Below are 20092 nucleotides of genomic sequence, written 5' to 3' on the forward strand. Positions count from 1 at the left end.
GTGCTTCTTATCTGCTAGACCGTAGAAGTGGAAATGGACGGTAACATGCCAACTGATTCGAGCATCAACCTGCTTTGATACTACTTGTCACAAAGTCGTATTTCGAGATTGAGACCACCTTTAGTTGCCCGGGTACAATTCGTTATGTTCCATTTATTAATATGGGTCACTCGTTTAATACCGCCACTCCGCCCACTCATTATTCCGTGACACCCAAATGAAAACTCATTAAATCCATAGGGGATGTTAATGAAACTTTTAACACTTTTAGTTCATAAACCAAACCGGGTTTATTTGATGTTCCCCGGTACTGATTTCTACCGGATAGGATCAACAGACGTGAAGATTCTGTTGTATACTGTCAACAATGGTGAGAACTCACAGCTTTCTCATTTTCATATATAATTATGTCATGGAAAAACCTAATTATTATTGAAGAAGGTTCTCACCTGAATGTTGCCCGAGATATTTGACATGCCTAGTGTCTACTATGAACACTCCTAATTAAGTTCATTCATGCCTCAAATAACAACTACATTTTCATCATGCTACCTTTTATGGTTACATTATTGTTAATTACAGTTGTACTAGCTTGTACAAGAATTGAGAGCACCCTATCTTAACATAATCAAAACAAAAGGGAAAAGACATTAACATAATGCTTGTTTACCTCACATAGAGGGATCCTAAGGATTCAAGGATGAATCATCCTTCAAACCAATAAAAAATGTCCATGGAAGAACACACAAATGATGTTCTTGATGACAAATAAGGTCTAGGTGCAGCACCATGTTTTACTTAGGATGGTTTAATGTGATCTGCTCGTTTATACAAGCATTCCGTGTAAAGCTCACTTTTATAAGTTCAAGGGATGACAGCTTATCCACTAAGATAGCTATAATGAGGAATTGACCAATTAGCGAGGTACCATTTAACTGTTGAATGTATATTTATGTTAGGTAAATTGTTTTATTAGCGCTGAAATGAAGAGTTTTTACCCAAATTGGGTTGGGTGAAAAATTATTTACCAATATAGGTGATTTAAAATGTATTTACCAAAATAGATTAAAGTTACTTTTTTTCTCACTTCTAATCCTATTAAATGCATTTATTTCTTATTAAAAATAATAAGAAGTTGGCTACCTTACTCGCATTCATGGCTCAAATTACTATATATGGGCAAGGTAAAATATAGTACTGGTTTGCAATGGTTTGATTGGTGGTTCCATAGCACGCATGGCTCAAATTACTTGCACCTATTAAAGGTTCCAGTTATCAAAAGGTGATGGCTCAAAAAGTTGCGACTTCCGGTTGATACCTGCTAACGAATTTAGACTTTTGGAAAGTTGTCTATTCGAAGGGGTTTTGTGACCATTCCAAAGGTGAAAAAGAGGTCTATTTATGATTAACCCGACATCGTTTGTGACAATAGAAAAATCCTTTTAAAACACAAAAACTCAGTTAATTTTTGTAACCATATATGATTTCTAGTTACTTGATATCTTTAAAAGTCACGAAGTTCAATTGGCTAGTCACCACTTGTGAAATACTGAGAAGGAATTAAACTTGTTGATTCATTGCATCTTGCAAAGCGATTTGCCATAAATCTAAAGCACATTTTCTTGAATGGTTGAAGACACAATTGCTAAGGATAAAATTAACTTGCCTCGAAACAAAAATGTTATTGTTTCAGTTGTCGTTTAAATTTACTTTAGCCTTTATGTATAGCAATATGCGTTTTCTTTTTTCAAATGTTCATTCGGTTTATTGCAGTACGAATAACAATTCCATATTTGTTGTTTTCCCATCATTGATGCTTTCATGGTCATGCTCATGATGTGATACTGACATGTCACTTGACCTCAAATTAGAAGTATTAGACGTCATAATTTGAATCTACTCAGATTAGACAATGGTTCAATACATATACATACCACTCAAAAAAAAGTTAAAACATAATATCTAAACAAACTAACACAACTCACGACTAGAGATGTTCAAAACGGTTTGGGACGAGGAACCGGAACCGGTTCCTAACCGGTTCCTATATTCAAAACCACCTTTTAAACCGGTTCCAGGCTCGAACCGGTTAGGGAACCGAACCGGTTCTCCCACCCTCGGACCCCTAACCTATCTAACCGGTTCCTAACCCGGTTCCTGTACCGTAACCGGTCAAAAAACGGCTATTTTTGACCCCAACAGTCAAAAAACGGCCAAAAAAAACGGTTAGGAACCGGTTCCGGTTCCAGAACCGGTTCCGGTTCCAGAACCGGTTCCGGTTCGGTTCCGGTTCCTACCCGCCCCCGCTCAGAAATGCAAGAACCGGTCACGGATCATCGGGTTAAATCAGATAGGGTCCGGTTCCTACAAAAAACGGGTAGGAACCGGTTCGGGTCCGGTTCGGGTCCACCGGTTCGGTTCCAGGAACCGGTTTTGTTGATCATCTCTACTCACGACCATTGTTTATCTCCACCACCAACTTATCACCAACACCACCTCCACCATCATTGACGCTGCCAGTCTGCCACCATCACCTCAACCATCATTGACACTGCCACCACCGAGGTTTCCTATTTACTAAATGAACCAACTAATGTTCAAAGTATGATAATACATCAAATTTAAAATGATGTATACAGTCTAGGTTCCTGTTCAGTTTGGTTTTTGGGACAAACCGAAGCAAAAGTTTCTGTTAAGTCTTCAAACCAAAAGCCAAACTGTCAATTGTATACTTTGGGTTGAGTATTTCGTTAAATGGTTCAGTTTTTACACATCCACTAGCAATGCTCTTTAGACACATTTCAAGTCATATTACAAAAATATCAAGTTATCAAATACGAAACTATACAACCAAAGATAGCATAATAACAACTCCTCGTGGAACATGATAGGAAGACAAAAACTCCTCAATGTCGATAAAAACAAGAAACATATGATCCAAAAATGGCATGAACAATATAAAGCAACATAAAATAAGTTAAAAACTACCATCAATATACATTTGACGCAAGAAAACCGAGCATAAATACTGCAAATCTTGATGAGATTGTGCAAATATTACCTAAGGCAGGATTTCTGAACTCAACTGTCGATCTGCTCGAAGAATATATAACAAAAACCCGTTATAATTGTTGTACCTAATCAGAACTGGAATCATAGAAGTCACTTGGGCATGGAGTCATAATCTCTGATTCAAGGGTTTGAACCACGCGGTGCATCGTGGGTCTATCTTCTGGGGCTGATGACACGCATTGAATTGCAAGTGAAAGTATAGCATCTAGGGTTGCGGACTCGACTCCCTCACAGTTTGGATCAATGATCTCACGTTGCCTGTCCTCCGTTATCAAATAATTCAACTGAAAAGGATTAAAAAAAGCAAATATTAGTTGCAATAGTTCAATTTACATGTATTTACTATTGAATAGGTTGATTTGGGTTTAAATTTATCTTTAACGGGTCAAACAAGTACAATGAAAAAATGACAGGTGTAAACGAGCCATTTCTAAAGCTCGAGCTCAGCTCGTGAGTAGTTACCAAGCTCGAGCCCAAACTTGTATACACTCTATTTCTAAAGCTCGAGTTGAGCTCGTGAGTAGTTTTCCAAGCTCGAGCCCGGCTTGCTTATTTTTTATTAACTAATTTGTATCATAAATTTATATGTAAAACTCAGTATTATACAAATATATATTTAATACACTAAGAAAGCATATAAATAATAGGCTCGTTTAGGCACGCAAGCCAGCTCGAGCTTGATAAGTGAAGTTCGGGATCGTTTATTGAACAAGCTTATCTTTAGGCTTGACCTCGGCTTCGAGCTCGGCTCCATTCAAGCTTTTTGTGAACCGATCTCAATTAGTTCATGAGTGGCTTGGCTCGTTCACACCCATGCTTTTAATGCTTAGAATCTCTTGATCACTTAATAAAGATATTAGATAAATGTTTAACCAAGATAAATATTGTAATCATATTTGGCACCCCACTATTTACAAAAAATAGTTAAATCGCTTAGCCGTTTCGACCCATACAAAAATTTTACGCATATACATATGCGTATGTCTATGTTGTTTCCAAGAAATATTTGAGCATCTTATAATTGTGTTAGCATCTATGTTGTTTCCACGAAATTTTTGAGCATCTTTATATACATATGCGTATGTCTATGTTGAGTTCCTAATCTGTAATATTAAAGAAAAGAGACGTACCCAGCCAACAATATTAAGGCCCTTCTCAATATATGATGCATCAGTGGGCCTCTTCCCACTTATAACTTCAAGCACAAGTACACCAAAACTATAAATGTCCGTCTTCTCTGTTGCTCTACCACTCTGCATATACTCTGCAACAAATGTTATACACAAAATAAGTAACATACATAATGTTTCAAAAAGAATATTTAACATTGTACATGTAATCAAAATTTATGATCATACCTGGAGCCAGGTAACCAAAAGTTCCAGCAACAATGGTTGTGATGTGAGATTCTTCATCATCTAACAATTTTGCAAGTCCAAAATCTGAAACCCGAGCCTCAAAATTTCCATCAAGCAAAATGTTACTTGACTTTATATCTCTGTGTATAATTCGAGGGGAACAATCATGATGCAAATATGCCAACCCTTTTGCAGCTCCCGTTATTATGTTGAGCCGAGCATCCCAATCTAAAAGCTCCGCTTTTTCTGCAAATGACATAATAATTAATTAGTTGTTGTTGTTGTTATTATTATTATTATTATTATCCCGTGTACTTGCATAACTACTACACTCACAACACATATAGAATCGGGATCATTTAAGAACTTTCAAATAATTTAAGAGCTTCAAGAACTCCCAACAACCAATCATTTACTATTTGAGGGTAGCGTTGTCATTTACTATACGCAATATTATGATTACATCTATGTAAATTGGTTATTGCACATATATGAAATTTAGTTATTATGACACATATGTAAACTTGAGATTACATATATGTAATCACAAAATTACATATAATAAACGACAAAACTACCCTTAAATAATATAAGATATATAAAAAGAAATAGATAAAACGATTGGTTGTTAGGAATTCTAGATGTTCTTCAACTTTTTGGAGTTCTTAAAAGATTCAAACCCTACACACAAGCACACGTGCGAGCACGCACACACATATACATACACATGATATATTAGTAGGGATGGATACATATAAATACACACACACACACATACATACATATGATGCATTTGTAGGGATGGATTATATTACCATGAAGAGCTTCATCTAGACTGCCACCCGATAAGTAATCATAGATTAACAATTTTGCTGTTGGAGAGTTACAGTATCCTCTTAAATTCACTAAATATCTGTGCTTAATGCTTCCAAGAATTTCAAGCTCCCTCTCAAAGAACCGATCGAATCCCTCGTTCAGTTTCACTATTTTTTTTAAAGCAAATACACACCCATCATCCATTGCCAGTTTGTATACTGTTCCAAACCCGCCAGCGCCAATCACATGCTCCTCGTTCAAAGTTTCCAGCTTTTTAATAATATCTTTTGAAGAATATGGCAGGTCTCCATGAAACATCACAATCGATGCACCTAAACCAATAAATATCTATATAAAACTGTTCCAAGATTGGAAAAATGAATGATTTAGTTTGTTATGCGTGTTCTCACCAAAAAAAAAAACTGTGTAAAATATCTATGCATGTGTATATAGAGAGAAAGAGATGTATTTATTTGTACTTGTACACACACGTATATGGATGTATATATCTATACAAATATACACAAAAATACATATATACATCTATATATATACACATGCAGACACATATATGTACACACACACAGAAGTATTGTTAAAAGCTCACCTCCACTAACATCAACTGCAAGACCTTCGACATCATTTTTACCAAATTTCTTGTAAAGAAAGCAACCCCAGAAACACATAAGTGCAACCAGAAGCAGAGCACCCACGGTAGCAGAAGCGCTGATAAGTAACCGCCCCGAATTCTTCTTCACATTTTGACTTCCTATAATAAAACAATATTATCATAAAATGTTATGTAAGTCAATAAATCGTCATACAAAAGCAATAAAAGTACAATATCATGCATCAAGTTATAACAAACCCGGAGGATGCGAGCCTCCTGAACCTCCATCATTTTCGCATGACTGATTAATATTCGTCCCACACAAGCCACGGTTTCCAAGAAAACTATGAATAGTCAACCATAAAATAAAATATATATCAATACTTCAATTAAAGATTTAAAGTTGCATTACATTATTATTTGAAAACTCAGAACTCACGAGTCGGTTCCAAATTGATCGAGAGCACCATTAGATGGGATGGCCCCGTATAGAAAATTGTTGGAGACGTTGCTTCAAAAGTACAAAGAACATAAATCAATAAAAGATTCAACAACAATATTAAAAAGTATTAATATGACGCTTACAAAATTGAAAGGTTCCTTAAATATACAAGTGATGCGGGAATCCTTTCACTAAGAGAGTTGCTAGATATATCCCTGCAATGCACAAAAACAAAACCCTAATTAGTTTGAGGAATAAAATATCTCTTGATTGTGAGTCGTTACATATCACTGTAACTAAGAAGTTTCTTGAACAAATAATCAATTAAAAGTTGTGTAGAAGCTCAGATTGTAGATATTAAAAGTACGCACACGAATCGTGAATTCCATGCATGTAAACGAACTCAACAAAAACAAACGGGGCTTGTTCATGTTCGCTCGTATAATTTTAACCAAACAAAAGAACGAAAACGAACACTTTAACGAATAGGTTTTCTGGTTCATGTTCCTTTGTTAAGAAAATGAACGTGTCAATGTTCGTTTATATTCGACAGTTAATATTCTGAGCAAATGGTTCACAAACATAAGTGAATGAGCATAAAGAAACACCTGCCAAAAGCAAACGTATTCCCAAGTTAAAGCCTAAACTACCATGATCATTACATCCAATAGTTCAAAAGTAAACAAAGATAGTCAATTCAAGGTTTTTCGATTACAAAATTCAAATTGATTTCAGATTAGTATTGGTAATAAATATATTTGAACCAATCTTGAACGAATATAAACAAAGGAACGTAACCGAACATTCACGAATGTGAATGAACAAACAAGACACATGCTCATGTTCTTTAATTAAATGAACAAAAAGTTGTGTTCAATTTTGTTTGTTTATTAAATGAATGAACAAAAACGAACTTCCTGCCAAACAAACAGTTCACTGAGCATTCAGTTCGTTTCCAGGCCTAAAACTAGCATAAAAATCGTACGAATGGCATCCTTGAGCATAATATCAAAAAACCATCTTGATCAAATTACAGAAGATAATTGAATAACTTACAATGTTTGAAGCTTCGAAAGATTTCCTAATTCAGTAGGAATAACTCCACTGAAGTAATTATTCTGCAAAAATCTGAGAAAAAAATGATGTCACTGTTATTAATAAACAAAATCATCAATATCTAAAAAACAAAACTTCCATATATATTAAACAGGATGTCAGAAAAATGTAAACTTTAATCATATTTAAAATTATTGTACTCACAATCCTTGCAGCTCTGTACAGTTTCCTAACTCTGGAGGAATTGCCCCATAAAAGTTGTTGTAGTGAAGATCTCTAAATCACATAATATTAGTATCATTAGCAACAGGTATAGTTTATTTGTAAAAATCATGCACAAAAAAACATTAAAATATCAAGATAAAAGCCTCGAAATCGATTACAAAAATCTTAAACGGTCTAGCTTTCCAATATCTGGTGATACCGGCCCACTTAGTTTGTGATTTGAAAGATTCCTGCAAAATTACATAAACAACCAAAGAAATTACAAGTCTTGCAACAATATATGGTTTAAGGTTTAAGATTTAAGGTTTTAATATCTTACAAATATACAACTCTTTTGGTATTCAAATCACATGTTACCCCTTTCCATCCACATGGATCAGGATCCTCGGGCCTCCACTGACGAAGCAAACCATCTGAACTAATAATGTTTGTTCGGAAATTAACAAGAGCTTCACCTGATAAAAATAAAGACAAATACTATAAAAGGCAAATAATATAAAGTTTCAAGAAACAAAATCATTTAGACATCTATAGGGCTGCAAACGAACCATTCAGCAGGAAATTCATTTAAAAAAGAAACGAACATAAACAAGGAATTCCATTCGATTAACTAAATGAACGAACATGAAGAGAAGTCGTGTTCGTGAATGTTTGGTAATGTGTTCATTTATGTTCGTTCATTTACATTTGGTTATGCTCGTTCATTTACGTTCATTAAAACACTCTTTTGTTTATGTTTGGTCATTCAAGGTTTTTATCTATGTCAAGTATTTTCAGATAATTATGTGAAGTACTCAACTTTATATTTATTTTGGGTGGATTATGTCTACGAACATGAAGAGAAGTCGTGTTCGTGAATGTTCGGTAATGTGTTCATTTATGTTCGTTCATTTACATTTGGTTATGCTCGTTCATTTACGTTCATTAAAACACTCTTTTGTTTATGTTTGGTCATTCAAGGTTTTTATATATGTCAAGTATTTTCAGATAATTATGTGAAGTACTCAAGTTTATATTTATTTTGGGTGATTATGTCTAATACTCAAGTTTAAGAATGTTGGATTTAGTTTAAAATTAATAGATGTTCGCTTGTTCGTTGTTCATTTATAAAATTAACGAACGAACAAAAACAAAATCATTTCCTTAACGAACGAGCATGAACAAAAAGTTCCATTCGGCTATGTGTTCATGAACCGTCCGTTTGTCTTAATGAACAAACATAAACAAGGGTCTCGTTCTGTTCGGTTTGATCTGATTCATTTACAGCCCTAGACATTTATACAGTTTTCAAATTTCAATATGCATAAATTAGCATACCATCACTAGTAAGACCTTGAAGTTTGATCACAAAACAGCAAACTAATAAAAAGTAAATTAGCAATGGCCCTTGAAAAGTTATAAAACGTATGCCCATTGCTGTGCTGATTAAGCATCCTACAACTCATGATAATAACTGACAGCTCTGAGCCTGAAATAATGCAAATTTAAACAATCATAACAAGAACAAAAGAAAACATTAAAATAGAATTAAAACAAAAGCTTACATGCTTGTAGAAACAAGGCTACTGAAGCATAGCGAAAGATATACAACAGCTTGAATATTGAAGATAAACTTTTGCAGATGCAAGTAGCTCTGAACAAGGGTTAATGAAATTAATCACCTGTCAAACAAATAGTAAACCATGAATTTATTATATATAAAGGTTGGATACTATGTAATACGTATACACATTAAAGCAGTTATAGATATTTATACTTTGGACAAAATTGACTTGATTTATAGATATCTTAAGCAATTAGGATTTGATATCCCATTTACTTGAATTTAATATGTATAAGTTGAATACTACGTAATACATATACACATTTATAAGCAGTTATAGATGCCATACTTTAACAAATTGACTTAATTTATAGATATTTTAAGCAATTAGGGTTTGAACAAGTTTCACAATTACTTGATTTTATAAAAATGAAAATAAATTGTACAAAGCGTAACAACGACCTTCACACTTGAAAATATGTTACACATATAGCATTGAACACTATAATTTTACAAAACTTCTATAATCCAAAATGTGTCATGTTCTAAGCAGACCAGAATGCAAGTAACAACACATACTAACTATTTTCATTTTATTATAATTACAAACGACTCTTGATTATGACCTTTAACCCAACTTGATGTATCTATCTTCTTTACCCCTATCATTTTCTCACCGTTTTGTGCTATCAACAGTTTACCGCAAGCTAGTTTGCACACCTCATTAATAAACACATGTTTACTGACATAAGCATCGCTTGCATTCATAATTTCAATAACCTACAATGTTCAGTCAACTGTCCAGTATCCAGTCAAGCCTCGCTAACTCACAACTGTAAAAACCAATTCCAGTAACAAACGTGATCACAAACCTAAACTTAACAATTCACAAAACCCTAGCTCTGGTCAATTCTACAACAGAAATTAAAAAACATAAACAATCAAATTAAGTAAGCATAATCAGAATCAGAATGTAAGCAATTTAACTACAATAGGAGGTAGTTGTGCTTGATTGCGGTGAAATTACAACAACTTCACAAACTTGATCATCATATAAATGCGAGACTCTTAGATTTATCCCAAAGCTAAAGCCTAATTCCACAGCAAATAATGAATGAAATGAAGTGCAGATAATCAGAATGCAAGCAATTGAACTGCAATCGGAGCTAATGGTGCTCGATTGCGGTGAAATTAGATCGGATTGAGATAGGAGGAAGTGATACCATACCTTGTTTGTTCGTTCGTTGGGATCTGCGATTGAGGAATTGTATAGAGAGAGAGAGAGAGAGAAGCAAGTGGAGGAGGTGGTGTTGGCCGTACCTGTGACCGACCGACGCTTACTCAAACTCAATGCTTCTTTCTACACTCAACTGCTTCCAACTTACATCACATGTTTGTTACTTGCTTCACTAACCATTTATTATTATTATTATTATTATTATTATTATTATTATTATTATATGTTACCACCGGTATACGATGAAATAAAAACTCATATAAGAATTGAGAAAACTCTAATATATATATATATATATATAGGTGGGATATAGTGAAAACTGCTTTTAAAAAGAAAACTTAAAAACTTCTAAAAAACTATTTGTAACTTTTTTTAAAATTATTTTTTTCATTATTCTTATATGTTATTATTGGTTTCAAAAAAAAAAAAACCTTGTCGGTAACCTCGTCGGTATAGTGCGCATGTTTAATAGTGTGCATTGCATGTATGCAAAAGTGTTTGTATTGCATAGAATACAATACTATTGAACATATTTGAGACACACTATTGTATATATGCAATATAAGACTAATACACACATCGAATACACATTAGTACGTATGTGTAAACAACATTAACGCACATGTGCACCACATCGACTTTTATTTTATTATTATTTTTTTTCCATATAATACAACACTACTACACATATACAATACACAAATATTGAATATATGCAATTAAACAATATTAAACTCAAAAATACACAGTAATACACATGTGTAATACAACGGTATCGCACAGTAATACGTATGTGCATTACATCGGGTTTTATTTATTTATTTTTATTTATTTATTATTTTTTTCGAGCAAAGGGTAAGAAAATATAAGAATAATGACAAAAACATAAATTTGAAGATATTTTTTTATTTTTAATTAAAAATAATTCTTTAGGAGCTTTTAAGTTTTCTCTCTAAAGATGAGTTTTCTCTTTATCCTCTCTCTCTATATATATATATATAAAGATCAATGTGTCTAAAAAGGATAGGAAGAAATGTGAACCCTTAGATCTAGAGATTAATAGCTAAGATTGAAAGTTACCAAAAATTATGGTGTATTATATTTTAAGCATGTGTTTTTTGCATCAAAAGGCCATTATGGTCATGTGTGTTTTAAGTCGTTCCTATAATTTAGCCTTGATTCAAGCAACACATCTGATCATTTAATTAAAACACAATACTAGCATGTGATCGTAAGAATTAAAACACTACAAAACATTACTTTGAATAACTTAATTACAATGAACAATAACACACGTGGTAAGAAAATGAACAAATAAGACACTATGTATGAATATGAACATTGAACATGACACAATATTTCTAAAGCCTTATCTCCGCAAATCGAATGGGTCCTTTGTTGGAATGACGATTGTTTTAACCCATATAGATAACATACATAATAATATAATAATTAACAATTCTAAAATTTACGTCGTTACAATATATATATATATATATATATAATATTGTGCATAAAATTAAAATGATGAGATTTCAAAAACGTGTCGGATCCATCGAGTATTCGTCTTTACCTTTTACGTAAAACTTAAATCGTGTCAGATCCACGACTCTCTCTCTCTCTCTCTCAGTTCATCCAAAATAAGATCCAAAGGGCTATTAACAACCTAATTAATTCCTAAGCAAAACTTTATGGACAAAAAATGCCCCTGTGTATTATTTAACGGTCTAGATCTTTTCTTATACTTCTCACAAAAGTCTCTCTTTTTCTTCTAGCCCCCCCCCTCTCTCTCTCTCTATATATATATATATAGGGTGGAGTTATAATAAGAAGTGAAGTGTGTCTAAAATGTGTAAGAAGTAATCTGGCGCGTTAGATTTAACGATCTGATGGTCTAGATGGAAAGTGTGTTTTTTAGTCGGTGTGTTTTATTTTAATACTTGTTTTATAACACTCTAAAGGCATAATTGTCTAGTGTTTTGTATTATATATGGAAACAAAATTAAATTACAACACAAAAAACACATTGTAATCTATATTACAATTTGTTTTAAAACACAACACCAAATATTAATCCATATTTAGAACACAACTTCAAGAACACCAAGAACACTAAGAACATCAAGAATAAAAACACACTTAACATAAAAACACCAATAATTAAAACATAATTAGTATTAATTCTAACTACAAAAAATATATATTAAAGCATATCATATTAAGCCGGCGACGTTTCATTCACCCCGCCGTCACCACCGCCTCTGTCGCCGCCGCCACCGCCGTACACCCCCCACTCCATCGTCACTACCATTCACTTCCGCCGTCACCACCATCGCCTCTGCCTCCGCCGACATACACCCCCACTCCACCGTCACCAACATCCACATCCGCCATCGGTAAAATCCGGCAAAGAAAACTAGAGTTTTGATGATGGCGGCGGAGTGGTGGACGACGAAGACGTATAATAAAACTGCAACTACAAGTGCGGTGGATTTAACACCAATAATCAAACTGTAACCGCGCGGAACGGTGGATGGAAATGGCGACGACGGCTGAGCAAATTGATATCCCTGTGATGGATCTGGTCTTCCGGGGAAGATGCCAAAAGTAATTTTCAATCAATATATTAATTGAATATTATAACAATATAATAACTCCTAAATTAATTCCAAAATAACAAAATATCTATGGACCATCTTACTCTCCTTTGTTATATATCATCCAATGGCCCATATCACTTCTTACACTTTTTAGAAAAAAGTCATTTCTTATTCTAACATTGCTCTCTCTATATATATATATATATATATATAAGAATAAATATATGGATATATATATATATTTATGTGTGGCCATCATTATCATTTATTTATATAATAATATATCAAAATTAATTAAATCATACCTTATTAATAATTAGCTAGGTAATTGTTGATTGACCATATTACCATTACTTGCTAATTAAGGGTTTCCCCTTGTGTGTATATAAGTATATGGAAGAGATTAATTAACATCAATATAAGAAAAACCTAACTCTCACATTAAGAAATTCGTGACCCCCTCTCCATATTCGGTTTCCTCAAGAACCATAATCCCCATCACTAACATACATCCTAAAGGGGAACTCGACCAAGTTGACTATTATGTCATCAAAAGGATTCTCATCAGCCATGACCACTCTCTCTACTGTAACAGGTATGTTTTTAGTTATAGGTTTATTATAACATTCATGTTTTCTATTACATACATGAAGAACTGATCAACATGTGGTATAAGAGCTATGTTGATTAATCAGTTCTTTATGTTTTCCCTAAATCTGGATCTAAACCGGAAAACATGAAACTAAAATCTGATAAACCTGAATTCTGTTTTCTTATTATATTATCATTAAATTCTTATTAACTTATTGAAATCTTGTTATACATAAACTGTTTAAAAACAATGTTATAACCAATTTCACATTAAATATCTATTAAAAACTTTATGGTTTTTTCGGTGATGTTCTTCGTGTTCGTCATGAGTTTTTCGAAAATATTACATATTTTGGTTAAAATTCGGATTATGATTGTGTTTTTTTTAAAATAATTGAATAAACAAATATTTAAAAATTTTAAATTTTGAATAATTATGGAATCTATAAATTTCAAAATTTAAAACAAATCTTGGAGATAAAATTAATCTCTAAAGAATTTGAACCAAAATATGTTTACCTTAAATAATTTGGATTTGGTTAAAAACGAAATCTTGGTTAAAACCGAAAACTCAAGTGTTGACATAAAACTCATAATTTCCGAGATCTCATAAAACCGAAAACACAATAAATAAAAAACGAAAACTCAAATGTTGACAGAGAACTCATAATTTCCGAGATCTCATAAAACCGAAAACACAATAAAGAACCGAAAACTCAAGTGTTGACAGAGAACTCATAATTTCCGAGGTCTAATAAAACCGAAAACACGATAATATATTAATGTTTTGTAACACACTTAAAATATAGATATATATTAATTAATTTTTACAAAACATAAAATGGCTTAAACTTGAATAAATTGTTGATGTAAACTTCTGCTCAAAGGTGATGCATTACATCTAACATATCATTCAAGTCTTAATACAAGCTATTAATTAATGATTTGTAAGACACTTAAAATATAAATATATATATTGATTAATTTTACAAAACATAGAAAGGCTTTAACTTGAATAAATTGTTGATGTAAACTTCTGCCCAAAGGTGATGCATTACATATAGCATATCATTCAAGTCTTAATACAAGCCGTTTTAGTTTAGCCTAATATGATTTAAATGTATCGCTTCTGCCCAAAGGTGATGAGTTACATTTAAATCAAGCAAAACTAACTCGTGTATAATTAAAATGATTGTTTCACTTCTGCCCAAAGGTGATGTGTTACAATTATTTTGTACATATACTTAAATAAATTTTAATTCTGCCCAAAGGTGATTTATTTTTTTATTTAAGTAGAACTTTTAATTAATATAGTCTATTAGTTTGATGTTAATAATAGACATATCGCATATTCAATAAAATAAAATGATCCTCACATTAATGATCCTTCATTAATCTAATGATCATAAAATTTAATCTATCTTACTTTAATATCCCATTACATTACTCACTATAATTTTCTTTCTATAAATTACTATCCCATTCAAATCATCCACTCTAATGTAAAACCCAATATGTTTTGCCTCATAAAGAGTTTCATTAACTTTTAGCTCTTCTCATTTTTTTTATTATCCCTCAAGACATGACCATCCCGTTGCTCCTTCTAATAATAGTAATAAAGAAGAAACTTAGAGCATAAATGGGATGAGTCAAACATAATGTCTCTTATGATAATTAATAAACTCATGCTATTAAATAGAGTTATTTTAGATTTAGTTTTCCCTAAAACTAATCTAATATCCAAAAAATAATCAAAATAACTCCTAAGATGCATACATTACTTCTTAAAATTCTAACTATAAGGTCAAATGGCATCACTGAATGCATCATAATGTACAATATCATGACATAACCCATAAAATTAAGGGCTCACACATGAAAACAAGTATAATTTTCCATTACATTAGATACTAAATTTTTTAATGGTACAATTTGATGTCTTAAGAATCAACTATAACACTCAAAAGTACCAAAGGAAAATGAGTGTGTTGATCAGCAACATATGTACAAAAAAAGATATATGTAGTACTGGAAAGTAAGATGTTATTCAACTCACGACCACTAAAACCGGAAAGAGGATAATTCTAAGGTTCATAGACAAAATACAAGTATAACTTCTAGCTTTAAGTTCTCTAAGGAGAAGCCTCACTGCAATATATGTCATTATACTAGGCATAAGCAACGAGATTTTCCATAATTTAAAAGAACCGTTGGCTAAAATAAGTAGTCACATATTCATGATAGTTAAGTCTGCTAATCCTATATTCCAATTAACACATGATAGGTTGATTGTAGTTCTATATATGTTTCCTTACCAAAAATCAACGAATAACTAACATGAGTGTTGGTGACAAAATTAAATGTTCAGGTTATCATAAACCATAATAAATTGTTCTAGTTATGCTTTAGGATACCTTATAAATTCTGATAGTTAATCAGAATCTAGTATCAATACTTAAGCTGCGTTATAACAGTTGTGAGGTTTGCATAGACAACATAAAGTCACTCTTACACTAAATTCTCATCTTATTTGTTATCAATATCCGAATAGAAACATTTATAAGATAGAACTAGATGATACTATATACTTTCACAACTCTTGTTATCAATTTTAACAAAAGACAAACGAGACCTATAAATGTCATCCATTGAAACCAATATTTCATGAGAAATCATGACATGGTTGATGAGGATGATTTTCAAATAATCTCATTCTAAGTGATTTTAAAATCATGTGTTAGATGCCATAAACATTACTAGGCTTAAGGAATAAGTATGGGTCCACCCGAAGTTATATTTCACTGACATTCGTGGAACTTATTCTAAATGGAATATTCAGACATAATTTATCATTTAACGACTATTTTCTTGTATCTAATATATCTTCTATGATCCACGGTCTTATAGAGATCCATTCAAACATACTTAATTTAATATGATTTCTTCTAAATATGTCCCTAAGTTTCTTATGACATATGGACGTTAAGGAAATCAAATTAAGTTTAACATATGAATGAAATGTTCCTACGTCACGTACATAATTGAAACTTCTCATGTAGCTTTCTCAAGAGATTTGAAGATCAGTGGGAGCATTACGAGGCGGGGGGGGAAGAGAGTCACTAAATTTTACTCCTATTACACCTCTTATACACCATACTGCACCAACTCTTACACACTTAGAATCCTAAGAATGATAGCAACCTAAACAAGAGCTAATCCATAAAACTGAAACTTCTAATAAAACCAATAATTAATCAGGAGGTCATCTAAGTTTTAAAAACCTACCAATTTCTAAGTTTTAAAAACCTACTAAATTTGATGATTAGATAACCTCCTTAACTAAAGTTGAAATGGATGTTGAAAAGTTTACTGATCCTACCTCTTCTAATTAAACCATTAATATCAATCAATCTTTTGAATGAAATAAAGCAATTATTAGCAATCTAAATTAAATTCTATAAGTCATAATAACGTTTGGGATTTGGTTGAATCACCTAAGAGTGTTCATAACTAAACTAAATCCTAATACAAACGTTAAGACACTAAGAAGCACGATTGATTATTAAAGGTTATATTCAAGAGGGGATAAATCATCAAAGAATCTTCTTACCCTTATTACAAAAGATTTCTTTGAGGATCATCATTGCTCAAGTAGCTTATAATATTTAAGAAATACATAACATGAACGTTTAAACAACTTTTCCTAGCAACTGACATGTGTATTTACATGTTCATAAAGAAACTTGAAGTTTTAAACTAAAGGTCAAAGAACATTTAGTCTATAAGTCAATATAATCCATGTATGGGTTAATGCAAACATCAAAATGTGATGAAACCTTTATACAATAATTTTCATCAACAACTAAGTGGATTAATGTACCTACCTCAAGATAAGTGGGAGCAACTAAAAACAAACTTGTCCTTATATAGATGACATTCTTTTAACAAGCATATGTTACATAAGTCTAAGTATTGTTTATACATACTTTGATATGATAGATCTCAAGAGATATCCCTTACGTGATATATATCATAACATACTGAGATAGACCCGAAGAGACATTAGTTTTAACTTAAAAGGGCCTTTATACATGTAACACACAATAATGCTCTCCTTTAGAGGATAATAGGATCACTGATATTATTTCCTTATGCTTCATTAAGTAGAAGCCTTATGTAGGTACAAGTCTATACTAGTTCAGATATTACTCGAATTGCAACACACTAGATATGACTAGATTAATGCGAAGCATCTAAAAGAGTATTGAAATATCTATAAATGAAACGAGGGACTATAATTTAAAAGAAAAAGTGAGAATTCAAACAGGTTAATTACTCTAAACTTTGTCATATTCAAAAATAAGAAAATGTAATTTTCGGGATATATTCTTATGTCAGAACCTAATATATCTCATGGAGGAGTTATAATAAACTGATAACAACAATATAAATTTTAAGGACATAATATGTTGATTAAATCTCAACGCAATTGCTAATAAGTGTTGTTGAAAATTTATCATTGGACTCATAAGTTTATTAACTCCATATAAATAATATATTGAAGACTTCTTATGATAAAGTCAGCTACCACGTTTTCTCAAACAGTTACAGTTCGAGAGGTGCTGCATTAAATTTTGATATGAAATACATTATTCGTTTATGAACGAATTGAGGAAACTAAATTCTCATATCGAATACATTCATGATATGCTTAAGGATCATATAACTAAAGGTCTATTACCCATAAGTCTTATGAAAGAGCTTATAATAAAGACGAGATTATTTATGACTATGTATAATAGTATATCGTTATATGAATGGCTAATTCTAATTGACTAATTATTAATTTTCCTCACCAGTTTTGATTTTGCATGTCTCTTAATATGTTCTGCATGCGTAATGACATATAAATAAATTAATATACAAATCAAATATTTGAAAGGCTTACTTATAAAATTTTGATCATAACTACTTAGGTTTTAAACAAGGACTGCAGTATGATTAATGGGGGTCTTGAGTTGATGTTCAATGATGTGTTGTAAAACACACGTATTTCCGCACCTTTTATCTATGTAATATATTATATTTTATGTGTTTTAACTCGTTTTATTTAGGTTTTACATAAGTTTGTTCATATTGTAGGTTATGGGTTACAAGGAAGAAGAAACCGAGCTTTTCGAGCATTCTACGAGCCTTTTACGCATACAAGTTCAAGACAAGGCTCAAAGCCCGACCCATATGCATCATGGAGGCCCATTACTTACAATATTATAACATAAAAAAAAATTAAAAAAACCCTAACAGCCTAGTTCTGGCCGATCGCAGAAGGAGCAGAAGGGAGGAAGAGAGAAAAAGTTTTTTCGGCTTAGGTTTTGATCGTGTAGCGGCTAGGGAAGGAAGAAGACACAAGAACCAAGCCTCGGGATCATTCACCACTGTTTTTACAGCCGAGAGCAGCCCCGGAACATCTCATATCCTTACCTCTTTTTCATTGTTCATACAATTTTAGTTTCTTGCTTAATTGTTGAATTGTTTTGCAATTGTTTAAGAGATTGAATTGTTTATGAGTAGAATTGATTGTTGGATGATTATTATGATGAATGGTATGAGTTATATGATGTTTTTATTGAATGTTAGCTGCTGTCCAAATATGATCATAGGCTAATCTTGTTAGTTCTACCTAGGAATGATGTTAATTGTTAGGTTTTGATAGGTTTCATGGATTATTTGATTGATAGACCTTAATTGTTATTGTAAAGTTTGATTTAGACATGAAATAGGTTGTGTTTAGTGTCTGGAAATTATATCAATTTATTGCATAAACCCCGTGTGTTGATTGATTAGTTTTGTATTGATTGATCGGTGCATTGTTTGATTCTAGACTTGGTGTTTAGGGTTTGTTTGCGGTAGGAACAACCGTAGGGTTTTGTTGCATGATTATTTGGTTAAAGTACAGCAGTTAGGCACCTTCTTTGAGACCGAGAGGTGATAGGAAGTTAGGGTCATCTCATTGCCTTTACATGCTAGAATAAGGATTGCGCAAGAGCGAGTTCGTTTCTTGTCAGGTTTAGGTGTTTTGAGTGACTGGTTGATCTATTTTAGTTTAAGTTGAATTGTTCCTCTATCCTTGGTTGTGTAGTATTCATTGCCATTAGGGTATTGGTGAGATCGAGAGGTGATCTAGCATTAGAACACGTTAGCAATTATCCGGTTTGGTCGTTTTAGCCGATTTTGAGTAGTTAGGGTTTATTGAGTGAGACCGATAGGTAATCCAGTGAGCCCGAGCGATCCTTAGTCGTGTCATCTTTAGGGACCGGTGTCTTGAAGTCATCCAATCCATTAGCTTGTTAGGCCTACAATTTGATTCAGACCTAGGTAGACGTTTTTCTCCATCCTAAGTTAACACAGTTAGTTTTCCGTTAAGTTTTCTATTTTTGGTAAGTTTTGTCAGTCAGTTAGGTTAGTTAGTTAAGTTAAAAGAAATCAAAAATCAAATATATTATTATTCTAAGGTAGGTCTCGTCTAGGGTTAGTAATCGTTA

At 32.4% G+C, this 20092-nt stretch overlaps 1 protein-coding gene across 1 annotated transcript; it reads right to left on the minus strand.

Moving 5' to 3' along the window:
* Positions 1-2890: 2890 nt before the first annotated feature.
* LOC143536670 (LRR receptor-like serine/threonine-protein kinase FEI 1) lies at positions 2891-9260 on the minus strand. Its single transcript, XM_077030604.1, has 14 exons — positions 9124-9260; positions 8897-9047; positions 7899-8034; positions 7738-7809; positions 7559-7630; positions 7355-7426; positions 6442-6513; positions 6296-6367; positions 6115-6200; positions 5854-6015; positions 5246-5578; positions 4431-4676; positions 4203-4336; positions 2891-3356 (listed from the first exon to the last, which is right to left on the minus strand). The coding sequence occupies exons 2-14, from the start codon at positions 8991-8993 to the stop codon at positions 3138-3140; spliced, it is 1773 nt and encodes a 590-aa protein (XP_076886719.1). The 5' UTR covers positions 8994-9047; positions 9124-9260; the 3' UTR covers positions 2891-3137.
* Positions 9261-20092: the final 10832 nt, after the last annotated feature.

This window comes from Bidens hawaiensis, unplaced genomic scaffold, assembly GCF_021521415.1.
Source record: "Bidens hawaiensis isolate Kalapana, Puna unplaced genomic scaffold, B.hawaiensis_p1.1 tig00010855_1, whole genome shotgun sequence".
Lineage (NCBI taxonomy): Eukaryota > Viridiplantae > Streptophyta > Magnoliopsida > Asterales > Asteraceae > Bidens > Bidens hawaiensis.